At 35.3% G+C, this 13,791-nt stretch overlaps 1 protein-coding gene across 1 annotated transcript in view; it reads left to right on the top strand.

Annotated features, from left to right (window-relative positions):
* The window catches only part of LOC145680791 (uncharacterized), a 92,808-nt gene that overhangs the window by 35,141 nt on the left and 43,876 nt on the right, over positions 1 to 13,791 (top strand). The window contains exons 4-6 of the mRNA XM_081751824.1: positions 11,697 to 11,819; positions 12,261 to 12,383; positions 13,420 to 13,542. Coding sequence (XP_081607950.1) covers positions 11,697 to 11,819; positions 12,261 to 12,383; positions 13,420 to 13,542 — 369 coding nt within the window. The remainder of the gene's footprint in view (positions 1 to 11,696; positions 11,820 to 12,260; positions 12,384 to 13,419; positions 13,543 to 13,791) is intronic.

The raw sequence follows: 13,791 nt of genomic DNA, 5'->3' as shown, positions 1-13,791 counted from the left end.
AACTCGTTCAAAAATTGTTTACACGAACATGATGTTTGCGCAAACATGTGGACCGTGTATGGGCATGTTTGTGCAAACACGAGCTTTATTTCCGAGTAGGAAACCTAGTGTACAGACGCTTATTTCTTGCGCTATGGCGCCAATGAATAGGAATTAAGAATTCTGGCGAGAATTTATTGACCTTTATCGAAATTTACCTGAACTGTGAAAGGTAAAGAGTGAAGATTATAAAAACAGGAATTTGAAAAATGTGGCATATGAGAAGTTATTGCAGATTTCAGATGAGAAACTACTATCGCCTTGGTGAAAGGAGGTCACACAAGCTTGTTTACATCTCTTGTTCACGTTAGTCTTAAATTAGCAAGTTTCCCAATCATCTCCCTCACCTGGAAGTATATACATGCTTGGCCAACCTTTTCTTGAGCTTGGGAAGGACTCAAGTAGAAAGGTTGGTAACAACGTGTTTGGTCGCGTCCGAACTATCCAAAAAAAGTAAGTATTAGCAGAAAATGTTGATTTTACTTTTTTTTTAAACCTGAATGCAAAGTTTGTCGCGAGGGATAGTTCACTACACAAGCATAATTGTAATTATGTACGTTCCGCGACCTATTCTGCGTATATGTTCAAAACTAAAAACAACAACAAACAAAATTCGAGGAAAGCAACAAAATAGAAACTCCGGGACTGAGTTATAGACTGTTCATATTTGACAAGAAGCAACAGTAATAATCTTACATGCACTGGACACTACATCATAAATTCTGATATTAAAGTACACCTGAGCTGAAATGGACAATAAGCATTAAACGTGAATATCACAAAGCAACATTCTCAATCAGTGGTATCAAATACACAACAACATCAAAAATAGTACTTTAAATTACAACTTTTCCTTGTGAAATTTCCTATCTAGCTAAACAACATCGGTAAAAGTGAAATTATTCGCAGAAGATAATTATATGCATGCAGTTTGGTGCGATGGTGGCCTCGTATTCGTAAGCTTACGTTATTTTTTTTTTAATTCGACGTTCGCAGTTACTGGAAGGCGAAGTATTCCAGTATAAGTCACAATTCAAAAACTACGATCATTTTCATATTATTCTGTTAATAAGTTCCTGAATCAGGCAGATTTGGTATAATGCTCGCAAGAATCACCTGTTGATTGCTCCTATCACATCAATTTTCACTACTTACAATATGGTATCCCCAAAGGCGGCGTGCTGACTTCGTTGTCCCTTTTGGGTCTGCGGAGTTTGAACTAGATGAAGTTCTTGATTTTCAAGTCCTTTTTGATTAATACTGTGCCTGTTACTTTCGAATGACACTTACACACGTTAAATTTCCTTGTACATACTAACTAAGTCTCGATGTTTCTTTTAAACGTTGAATTTCACTGACCAGACATCTTCATAAATCGGGTTACATTCTGCACCCTTCTAATCCTTCGTCCCGATTGCTTGGCGTACTTCTGGATTACACAAAGCATGTGAGCAGAGTACACTTAGGACGTAACATAGTTTCTGATTGGTCAGTCATTGAAAAGTTGTCCAATCACCACTCACTTTAGAAAATCACCGGAAGTACGAAATGATCTAGTAGTTTCTAGAACATTCTCGAAGCTACACAACCGGAAGTTCCAATGTCTTTGAAACAAAGAATCCCTGCTCTACACACACACATTCACAAGAAAAGTTAGTTTGTGGCGTCGAAAAGAAATCATGTTCTGAACGAGTATGCGCATAGTTGCCAACCATTAACCTTTGTCACTAAAAGTCAATTATTAATTTAATAAAATATACGCATTAATTTTTCTTGCTTCGATGGTCGATAGCAAAACGACATGGCCTTGAGTTGGCTTCACACGGCGTCCAATTGGCATTGAGCGGTGTTGACAGTTCGCGACAAGCAGTTATGCACGCTGTCTTCTCGCGCTACTGCGAATCTTGACAATATCACAGGCGCTACTTAGAAATATTGTACTAGCACATTAACTGCTCGCTTTACCGAGTAGAGAAAAGAATTACGAACAAATACGTGAAAACTACATCTTTCTATGTCAACTGGTTGTCATGATAGACGCTTTGAAAGGTTTCCATATAAAACAATTAGTAAAACGAGCGTTGAGTCCCGCGTCTAATTTCCAGTGGATTTTGTTTCGATTTGCAAATAGAACTCACAACTTTTATTACAGGATAATCAGGGGTGTAGCCAGCAAGTTGTTCTAGGAGAACATTACTTAAAGGGGGAGGCAAGCTTTACACATATTAAAAGCAGAACAAATTACCTCTTTCACAATATGAAAGCATTTTAACTCACCATACATACATACATACTATGCGCATATTATATTTTCACAATGCTTCCTTATCAAAAGACGGATCGTGACAGTACTGAAGTTAAAAAACCGGAGTGTAAAAGATGAATCAATAAGCTATTCATAAGAAAATAAATACTGTTTATAGGAGTCTGTTTATCTGACTTTGTGTTTATGTAGGTTAAAATACTAAAGAGGTAAAAAAAAACTCGAAAAAATATTAAGTCCGATATTATTATGCAATAATATAGTAGTGAGTTCACAGTGTACCCAGTTAGGGAAATGAGAATATAAAGCATATGATTAATTATAGTTGATTCAATTAGGTATAGAAACCGTATTGATGCTGAATAATTTTTTTTAAAAAAATTAATATTTTATTATTAAGATCCTGAGGCGAATATTCGGACCCAAGAGGAACGGGAATGGGGAATGGCGGAAACTTTATAACGAGGAACTACATAATTTATATGGTTTACCCAACATTGTTAGGGTCGTGAAGTCTAGGAGGCTTAGGTGGGCGGGTCATGTAGCTAGAATGGAAGAAAGTAGAAACGCTTTCAAAGTCTTGACAGGAAGACCAATCGGAAAACGACCATTAGGAAGACCTAGGCGCAGATGGGAGGACAATATTAAGACGAATCTCGCAGAGATTGGAATACAAAGTAGAAACTGGATGCAGTTAGCTAATGATAGAAGTCTGTGGAGAGCTTTTGTGAACGCTACATTGAACTTCCGGGTTCCATAGGCCATAGAGTTAGTTAGTTATTATAAAGTCCTTCATTTGCATTAACTATTAAATAAGTTTATTAAACATATACCAGACGAACCTCATTTTGGAGCTGGAAATAGTTCGGAAAGACAGAGCCCCCCTTTTCCCCGTGGCTACATACCTTTGCAATCTTTGCAATCATCGTAAGAATAAAGCATGGGAAGTTTGTAATTTGTTTTGAAATTTACTTTAAGATAGACCCTTTCTTATTCGACAGAAGGAACGCAGTATGTTTTCTGTTTTTTTTTTCTTTCACGTTCCACTGCCTTATTATGTGCGACTTTTAACACCCTCTTTTCTCCTCTATAAGGGAATCAAAAGCATCAGGCGTATGAATGGTGTCATAAATTATCGTAACCCAAAACAAACTCGAGCACATTGAGTTGCTTAGGAATCAGATGGATTACTTTCGTGGCACATACACGAAGCCAAAGCGTGCTACTTGTTATGAAAACGGAGAAGGAAACAAAGGGGCTAGTTGTGTAGAATTCATCAGTGTCTCGTTGCTTTCTTTCGTGGTAGTTCGTTTATTCTCCAAAATTATAGTTGACAATGTCTTTAAGCAAACCGAGTACAGCAGTAGTTTTATTTTCTTTCTTCCTTTCTTTCTTTTTCTTTCAAGTGCTACGAAGTCAAGCTCGAAGAATTATTTTTTGTGTTTACAGTTTTTGGGACCCATAAAAATAAATTTACAAGAGTCAGATTCAGACAAAGACGAAATATTAACTAACATAGATGATAGTGAAAGTAGTGTTGAAGACAAGTGTTTAGCATTTTCACTGGAAAAGTTAACATGTAAGTAATTTAGTTGCTATATATACTTCTAGTCCGGGAAGGGGGAATTGAATCACTAAAGTGGTCGCTGGCACATGGAGGTGGCTTCTAAGCATTAATTTTGGTATATTTCCAAATATTTTGACGCTCACGGGAAATAACGAAAAGTTACTGCGAAGAATTTTTCTTACTGCCTATCTTCCCCAATTTGGAGGTTTGTCGTAATAAAACTAGAAACGCATGTACCATCATAGATGAAAGGGGAGTAAGAAGAGGAATGGTATCGTATTTTCTACCTTAAGCTGATAATTTACAGCAAATTTCGTATAAATATAGAGCAAACTGCTTTCCGCATTTTACATTGAAACTCCAGTTAGGCGAATCAAATTTTGAGTTGACGCCACTAAAAGAGATCAACACATGACCATTATCATATTGTCGCTTTAGCTCTTTTTCTAAACAAACATTTTCGACAAAAATGCCAAATTTCACTTTAATAATGAATAATATTTATCTTCAGCCAGTAGGTCCTTGCGTATAAGGACATTCATCATGAATTTCTATTGTTTTATGAAACGGAATTGTAGCCTAATATCAGTCACTGGTACAGTCCGCAGAAAAAAACCTACAACATGAGCATATATGTTTATTGTGAAACGACGAAGTCTTTTGCTCCAAAATAAGTGTGCAGGGGAGGAAGCCGAGGTTTCTCCTGGCGTAATTCATGCCACTTAGACGTTATGTTGATTCCCTGTGCTGTTAGTCGTAGTTTCACAATAAACTTACATGCTCATGTTGCAGGTTCTTTGCTGCGGATTGTACATGGAAATAGCATAGGAGCATTAATTCTGTGCGACTTGCAATTAATTTCATGCTCATTGGCACTACCAAAATAAAATTTGGAATTTTTATACTTCGGCCCCTTTGCCCTCCAAAGCCAAAAATTACCAACCTCGCCCTTTGTCCCCTGTTACCAAAATAATATTTCACATTTGGAAAATACATAACTTTTTATTACAATAACGTCAAATTTCACATTAATCGACAAATAGAAAAAAAAGTTTCTTCTGATATGTCCCTGTTAAGGATATTTATCGTGATTTTTGGTGATTTGTGGAAGGTGGCTGTAGCACCACATCAATCACTGGCACATGCAAGGAGCATCGGAATATTAATTCTGTGTCATTTGTGATTAATTTAATACTCATTCAGACTTCCAGAATAAAATTTGGAATTTTTAAAAACATCCATCATTTTATGTTTCGTTCCCTGTGTCCCCGTAAGGCGGTGCGTTATCAAAATAACATTCCAGATTTGTAAAAACGCATACGCTTTTGATAAAATGACGCCCAATTTAACATTAATTAAAAAAAAATACCTTCTTCTCGTATGTCACTACTAAGGATATTTATGGTGATTTTTTTTTATTTTTGAAAGGGGCTATAGCCCCATATAAGTCACTGGCACATGCAAGGAGCATTAGAATATTAATTGTGTGACAGTGGTGAAAAATCTGACGCTCACTGGCATTTCCGGAACAAAATTTTGAATTTTTATAAAGATCCATCATCGAGTGTTTCGCCCCTTGTGCCCCCCTAAGGCGGTGCGTTATCAAAATAACATTCCAGATTTGAAAAACGCATACTCATTTGATACAATGACGCCTAATTTCACATTAATTAACAAAAATACCTTCTTCTCGTATGTCTCTAATAAGGATATTTATGGTGATTTTTTTTATTTTTGCAAGGGGGCTGTAGCCCCATTATCAGTCATCTTACACGTAAGGACATTGGAGCATTAATTCTGTGACATTTGTGATTAATCTCACGCTTACTGGCATTCCGAAAATAAATTTTGGGATATTGGTAACATATCACCCACCACCTTTTTACGCCCCTTGCCCCCCAAAAGGGGGACCTTCGCAAAATAATGTTTGTGACGGCTTTACTAGCTTTGGGAATGAGTGTTTTTGCATTTTGTAACAAATACAACTGATTTGCTCCAAAATCTTCACGAATAATTATTGGAGAAAACTGCTTCTAAAATTTAACATTGAATCTCCCATAAGGAAAATGAACTTTCGTGTTTACACCCCTAAAAGGGGGGCTAAACAGCAATTTTCTCTTATTTTCTTTAAAAATTCGAAAAATTCAGATATTTCTCAATAAAAGTGCCAAATTTTACAATAATAGTGTATAAACTTCATCTTCTCCCAGCGCTGTAGAAAATAACACGATTTATGGAACAGTCTATATATATATATATATATATATATATATATATATATATATATATATATATATATATATAGCAAGGCTATTAGGCTGTTGGAGGTTATACACAAGGAGTGGTTAAAACTTTGTAGATTACCATTATCATATTTATATGTATTCTGCTGCCATTTTTGGCTTGAGGGCCGCTTGCTGCATCTGACAAGGGAGGGTCACGAATTTCTCCGCGGAGATCCGAACGAGACAATTGTGTTTGCATTTGATATATTATAACTAGACGAATCCCAAAGTTATACGTGCCACTGGGCAGGTTATCGTGAGTTAAAACATATTTTGTAATGTAAAAGCTACAAAGCTGACAGAATAGTTTGAACTGGGACATTTGTTCGGAAACGGTTGGGTAAATGGAAAACTCGGCGAACACGTATCCCATCATTTTTAAGGACGCACTTTATAGGATAAAATTTTTTGACCCATGGTCCCCCGCAGATTCCCAGACGGGTTCCAACTTAAAATTTTCAAATGGCAAGGGGGTTAAGTAGCACATTGTTTGAAAGTTGTTTTAAAATGAAAGAAAATGGACTAAGTCTCGACACTCTACGACAAACCTGTGCAAAATGGCGGCAGGTCAAAATGTAAACAAAAACTTAATTGAAAAGTCCCTGGTCACCCCTATAAATCGGAAACAGTGAGACAAATTTGAAAACAGGAAAGGAAATGTGGTATTATTTTCAAAGTACGATTTAAGTTACAACATCTCGTCCCAGAGTTCCAGGTGGGGACCAACTAAAATAGTTTCAAATGTCAAGAGGGGTTAAGTAGCACATCGTTTGAAAGCTGTTGCTAAATGAAAGAAGATGGAGCAAGTCTCGACTTTCTAGTACAAACCTTTGCAAAATGGCAGCGGGTCAAAATGTAAACAAAAACTTAATTGAAAATGTGTGGTCACCTTGAATCCAAGATGGCCGCTCAAAACCTATGTCATTCATAACAATACATTCATTCATTCCATTATGTATTTGGAAACAATAGGAAGACTAAAGAACAATTGAATTTCGATTCACTTCAACTATTATTTCATTCCGTAACAACACGTATATGTTTTGTTCCTAATGCACGTTCGTCACGGTTCTCTCGACATCATTTACTTGAATATAACGAATATGCGATGAACACACAAATCTGACCTCCTGTTCATACTGCTAAACAAAAGTTGAATACCTTCGGGTACTTTTCTAATTTTGTCATACGTAGTTCATGCATAAAGGACTTGCTGCACCAGTCAGGTTTGGGGGCTCTATTGTAACGTATTCGTGATGGCTACATTTGTATGTCATTCATTAGTTTGATCATAATATTTCAAGCAATATCAATATACAAGATAACATTCATTTACAAGATTGGCGAGCAGTAGCAAACTAGGTGTAATCATTTCAGTGCATCGAGCTGCGTAAACTTTGTTGGTTTCTCACAATATTCCAAGAAATAGCATATTTATATACAAACTCATTTTTCATGCTGGCAGCCATATTGGATTACAAATGATACTCTGATATTTTATGGATATCTTATATTAACCATAAGCGTAAATACCATATTTCGCTTCTGTAACACCAGTGATTTGAACTGGACATCCGTTCGATACATATGCATAATGCTGCATTTTGAACTCAAGATGTCGCGTTTTTGAACATTTCGCATCTTTTTGTCACCTACTGATCAACATTCATGTCAAATTTGTTTTTCCTAGCTTCAAAAATTTGGTATGGCTATCCTTTCGATATAGGTTTTAATCGGCCATCTTGGATTCAAGGTGGCCATTGATTTTCAATGAAGCTTTTGTTTACATTTTGACCCGCTGCCATTTTTCACAGGGTTGTCATAGAAAGTCGAGACTTGCTCCATCTTCTTTCATTTAATAACATATTTCAAACGATGTGCTACTTAACCCTTCTTGCCATTTGAAACATTTAGTTGTCCCCGACTTGGGACCCTGTTGCTGTCCTGGGACAAGACGTTTTAACTTAAACCGTTGAACTTTGAAAATAATACCACACTTTCTTTCCTGCTTTCACATTTGTCTCGTCGTTTCCGATTTATAGGGGTGGCCACGGACTTTTCAATTAAGTATTTGTTTACATATTGACCTGTCGCCATTTTGCACAGGTTTGTCGTAGAATGTCGAGACTTGCTCCACCTTCTTTCGTTTAACAACAGCTTTCAAATGATGTGCTACTTAACCGCTCTTGTCATTTAAAAATTTTGAGTTGAACCCCATCTGGTACCTGTGGGAGACCCTGGGTCAAAATTTTTTATCCCAAAAAGTATGTCCTTGAAAATGATGGGATACGTTTTCACCGGCAAATAAGTTTTATGACCTAAACATGCTGGTTCAAGTGAACGAAATTCTGGATTTATGTAAGTTATAGTGAAGTGCGGGCAATTTCAAGGATATTATTATTATGACTATAATAATAATAATAATTATCATTAGTATTCAAATGATCTATCTGAAAATTAACTAAACTCTATGTTGGATTCTGAGGATGAAGAAGATATTGCGGAATAAGATAACATGACTCTGAATTAGGTGGTGACAACACAAATATTGAAATAGGTTACCCAGGTTTATCTGTTCTAATATAAAGGAAAAGATGACAAGACATTATGGAAGATACGCTGTTCTACCCTAACCCACAGGACGAGTGGAGTAATTTAGCATGTCGTTTATCTGTAGTGAAATAGATAGAAGACGCATCAAATGCATTATTTGAGGTACTGTATCTCTTACGGACTCTATGCTCTATGATATAGATCCATATACTAATCAATGGATTTATAAAATAGTATCGCTGTTGTCTACCGAGAACATCGACCCACAATCAGAAGATCAGAGAAAATACTTTGTGCTAGCATTTTATAATTCTACTAAAGGAGGAGTGGACACTGTAGACGAGATCAAAGGACGTTGTTCAGTGATTAGAACATCGAAACGATGGACAATACTATTTTTTAAGTCTACTAAACACTGGACTAAATAGCTTTATTGTGCTTAGACGTAATAGTGAACTGGAATATAAATAGTTAGTGAAAAAGCTTGAAAACATCCTTACTGTGAATATTTGAGATGACATCTTCTAAATAAAATACATCATCTGAACACAAAACATAAGCTATACAAAATAACAGAGTTCAGAAATTAACACTGCTCCACCACCCACTAATGACACAAATGCTCCCGGAAAATACTTCTATTGTGACAGGAAGAAAAACAGAAAACCGAAGACAAATTGCCATCAGTGTAAGAACTATATCTATAGAGAGCACACAACCTCCAGGTGCAATTGTAATTTCAAAATATTTACGCACGTAGTAACTTTGAATAAGCAAGGGGTGAAAGTAGCACTACAAAAGTACTGGAGATCCATTTTCAATCCGATCGTAAACATATCTGGGGTAAATTTTACTGCTCCTGAGGACTTTTATCTGCAATGCCAACGCCTGAAATCATCACTGGCAACGAGTAAAAAGTATGAAAATGTTGATTGTGAAGCTGAAACTGGCCACTAGTGAAATAGAACTAAATTCAAGATGTTAAGTTGTGATCAAAATGTAGTATATATATTCACTACTACTAACTGTTTTTGTGCTTACTATTACTTTCTATTATTTATTTAGGCCCTATTTGTTAATTTTCTGAGTTTAATATGTTACATTTATGCATCGAGAATTAGGAAGGTGGTCGTGATGATATGAATGATAATGGTGGAATAACGGAAGTGGGAGGAAACGAGAAAAACTCGAGAGAGCCCTTGCACACACTTTTTCAAACCACAAGGCCCTTTTGTCAGGGGTTGGGATCGATCCAGTGAGCCCACTTGCGAGAGCTAAATACTCTACTATTGAGCCACCGCGACTTATCATTTTCCTTTAGTTGTTGTTTGTTTACTGAGGGAATGGTAATAAGGAATCATTATATCATTGATTTTCTTTCACATAACCTAATCAACTTTAAGTTCGTGTATTTTGAAATATATTCCCACTATTGATGAGTATATTGGTCACTCATGTGTCCCACATACTAATGAAAATTAATACAATACTCTCATACAAACGTTTCATAAGTACTGAATTTTATTTCTGTGTTCCGTACTACAAATGATAGAAAATACCAGTGGTTATCTTCACGTATTATTGGAAATTATAATTACTATTTTTTTCTTGTATGAAAGGAAAATAAATCATTTAATAAACTTCGAATGCATTCAAAAATAATGTCAAGGTTATATAAATAGTATTTTCAATATATTTTTTTCATTTAAGTTTAGTTTTAGCAGCACGATCCAAAAGACCGTTCGCGACCTCTCAGTTACGAATCTAGGACGCGATTTCTGAAGGGTTAATGTGCACAATTTTCACTTGAATGATTCAACATTACGAAAAAAATGTTAGGCTTATTACTATCAGCAGGAAACTAAGCAACAAATCCAAACAGTGGACACGCCCTTTACTGCCCACCCGAACGAAAACGAACGCCAGCCTTTTCTCTGCCAAGGTAATAGAATCACCTTTTTGAGGTTGCAAGTTGTGTTATTGTTTGATTACTTCAAATGTGTCGATACGTGGTAGCTTAGTCATAGTACGTGTGTGAGTGGGGGTCGTTGGTTTAATCGCAGTTTACAACAAGCTGGCTTTGTGCTGGACAGTAACGTGTGAGTGCATTCTTCCGTTTCCTGTTGCTTTCTGCATCTCACGATTTCATTCATTCCTATCTTTACCGACTATTTAACTTACACAGTATAATGGTTCGACATAAAACTGAGAGATTTCCGTTCATTGTGTTTGCAAATCTGTCACTCACCAGAAGATAATGTCTTAAATTATTGAAAATACTCAGATCTCAAACACAAGAGAAAATGTCACAACTGCTGACCAGAGTAGTGTCTACCAATACGACAGCACTTCAAGCAATATCTCAGCAGTAAATGTGGCAACTATTCATAAATTCGAATTTGAACTTGTTCTTCATTCTTCATATTCAAAAGATTTGAAACCTCAGATTTTCATTTGTTCTAGAACATTTTTAAAGAATGCTGTAGCTGGAAGATGTTTTTCAAATGATACTAATGTCATTATAGTCTTAGAGAAGTTCTTGTGGCCATGACTTAAAGAGTTTTCATTCTTCGTGCATAAAGACACCTCAGCAGCTCTAGAAAAAGTATATTGATTTCAAACGGAATTATCTTAGAAAATGAAGGTATTATATATCTGTTCCTTTCGCAGTTTCCTAAAGTTTTTGTCACTCCTCATATTTGTTTTTTTTATATATATATAAATGTAGAATGATAATTGGTAATCGAGCTTCCACTAGAGTAGAATCACACAAATTGTTTGCATTTCATTGTTCTGTGTTCATATCAAGACAACACAAGAGAATTCATTTACGTCATGAACTCTCCACACCAAAGTACCTTATATGGAAAAATTACAACAAAATTAGAGAAGGAAAACAATACCAGCAGAACTTCGGTATATCTTAAAATCTCGTTAATACGAAGTGTCAAGATACTATAATAAAGATTAATTTTTCGTATTTCAACAGAACCCCACGGTTGCCAATCATCAACCTTTCATTGTAAGAATGGAAGATGTATTAAAAGCATCCATGTATGTAATCTTTATGATGATTGTGGAGATGGAAGTGATGAAGATGAACGTATGTGTGGTAAGTACCGAGCAACATAATAGAAATCAATAAAAAAAACTTACGTAAGTTTGAAATCTGTACCCGAAACAATAGTTTAGCTTAATTTGTAAAAATAAAATATTCTGTGCTTTGCCTACTCATTGTCACCAATTTCAATGAGTGTATTTTAAAACATCATGTCACAAACAATTTACGTGGAAAACAAGTAAACAAGGAAAAATATAGAGCAGTTTAATTAGTACGTTTTCCCTTATCAGAACTTTCTTTGCTAGCTGGCTTTATGACATACAACACAATATATTTTGTGCAAAGAAAAGAAGTCAGAGGGAGAGTCCATTATTTACATCTTAATATAACTTATTTTCTAAATGTCTAATTTCCTTGATTTAATAAAAGAAAATGTTACATTTCAGTGCAAAATACGTTTAATTTGTAATCATGAATTCGTTCTTTCCTTAGCATCACGTCAGTGTAACAATACTCAATTTCGATGTAATTCTGGGATGTGTATAAATCGTACTCACATGTGCGATGGATTTCCACAATGCATTGATAATAGTGACGAAAATTTTCAGATGTGCAGTAAGTACAATTCATACATTAACTTAATCCCTTAGAGCGGCAGATTAATCTCTACTTTTTTACCCTACTGCTGGTGTTTATAAAAAGCCTCCTATAAGACTTGTAGATCTTCTATTTAAAGTATAGAGCAAACTTCGTAAATTTTACTGCAATACTTTATATTTTAAGTCTGAGTTTCGTGAATGCGTGCTTGAGACTCCATGTGTAGGATAAACATTTAAATGACAATTGTGTACTCGGATTCCTGATTTGAAGGGCTAAATTCCGCAGTTTTAGTTTATTTGATTTCAGACCTTAGTAATATTTATGCTATGCCTATGTAGTCTTGTACAAAACGGTAATGATAAAGGTAATGGACTGTGCTTGCGCGTTCAGTGCAGAACAGTATTGTGTCCACTTTTGGCGATTTTAATATTTCTATCTGAAGCTTCTTTCAGAGATTAAAAGATTCATGTACAGATTTGTAAATAACTTTCATAATGTATGACTTTTCAATATAATTAAGCGTGTCTTGCAAACTATTTGTCTTTTTCTCTCTTCTTTCGTAATTGGGTGTGAGTCCCTTGTGCTCTGAACGCTTGAATTATCTGCCACCAAACTCAATCATAAGAAATAATGCTAGTTCCCCTATTTTATTTTTATGTGAAATAATGAATACCATAAAGATTTGTTAGAAGCACTGAAGAACAATAACTTCCGGGATCAAAAATTCGTATTTTGTTGTTATTGGCATACTTGAATGGGTTCTAAACAAAGAAGGAGGGTATGAATTTATGTTTATTTGCTAAATGTGAAAAACGTACATTTTCATACGAAAGCTAGAAAATGTAGATGGTATCACAACTATGGTACTTTATTCTAAACGTTACTTAAGCTTTACCCTAACTCTGCTTTGATTAAAATTATATTCTTTGATTTGATTTTCATTCACTGAAGTATTATTACTGATATTAGTGAAGTAAATGTAGGCTAATTCAACTAAGAATTAAGATAAACTGAACTTAGTCAACGTTAAAAGCCATATCTTAATTTCTAGAGGAACATGGTTGCCAGCAATCTTCGTTTCAGTGTGAAAACGGACAATGTATACCTGAATCAGATGCCTGTAACGGTATTTTTGATTGTGAAGACGAAAGCGATGAAGTTAGCGACATGTGTGGTGAGTTATTGCTGTATCTTTATATGTATTAGACCTACTTCCTTTCTGTTGTTCCTTTTATCTTAATATTAAGTGCAACTTAAGCATTTTATTTTAAGTTTATTTATTGAATCGAAATCGTATATCATTCTTTACAAAATAACTTGTTAGAGTGTCTGTCATTGTACGTCTGCCGTAAGATTCTCGCACAGAAAGGAATTAACTACAGTAACCAAACGCTGCATTATCAACAACAAAAGAAAATGCCAG

The sequence above is a fragment of the Thermobia domestica genome, chromosome 3 (genome assembly GCF_964235325.1).
Source record: "Thermobia domestica chromosome 3, izTheDome1.hap1.1, whole genome shotgun sequence".
Lineage (NCBI taxonomy): Eukaryota > Metazoa > Arthropoda > Insecta > Zygentoma > Lepismatidae > Thermobia > Thermobia domestica.
This window is presented reverse-complemented; position numbering and strand designations above follow the sequence as displayed.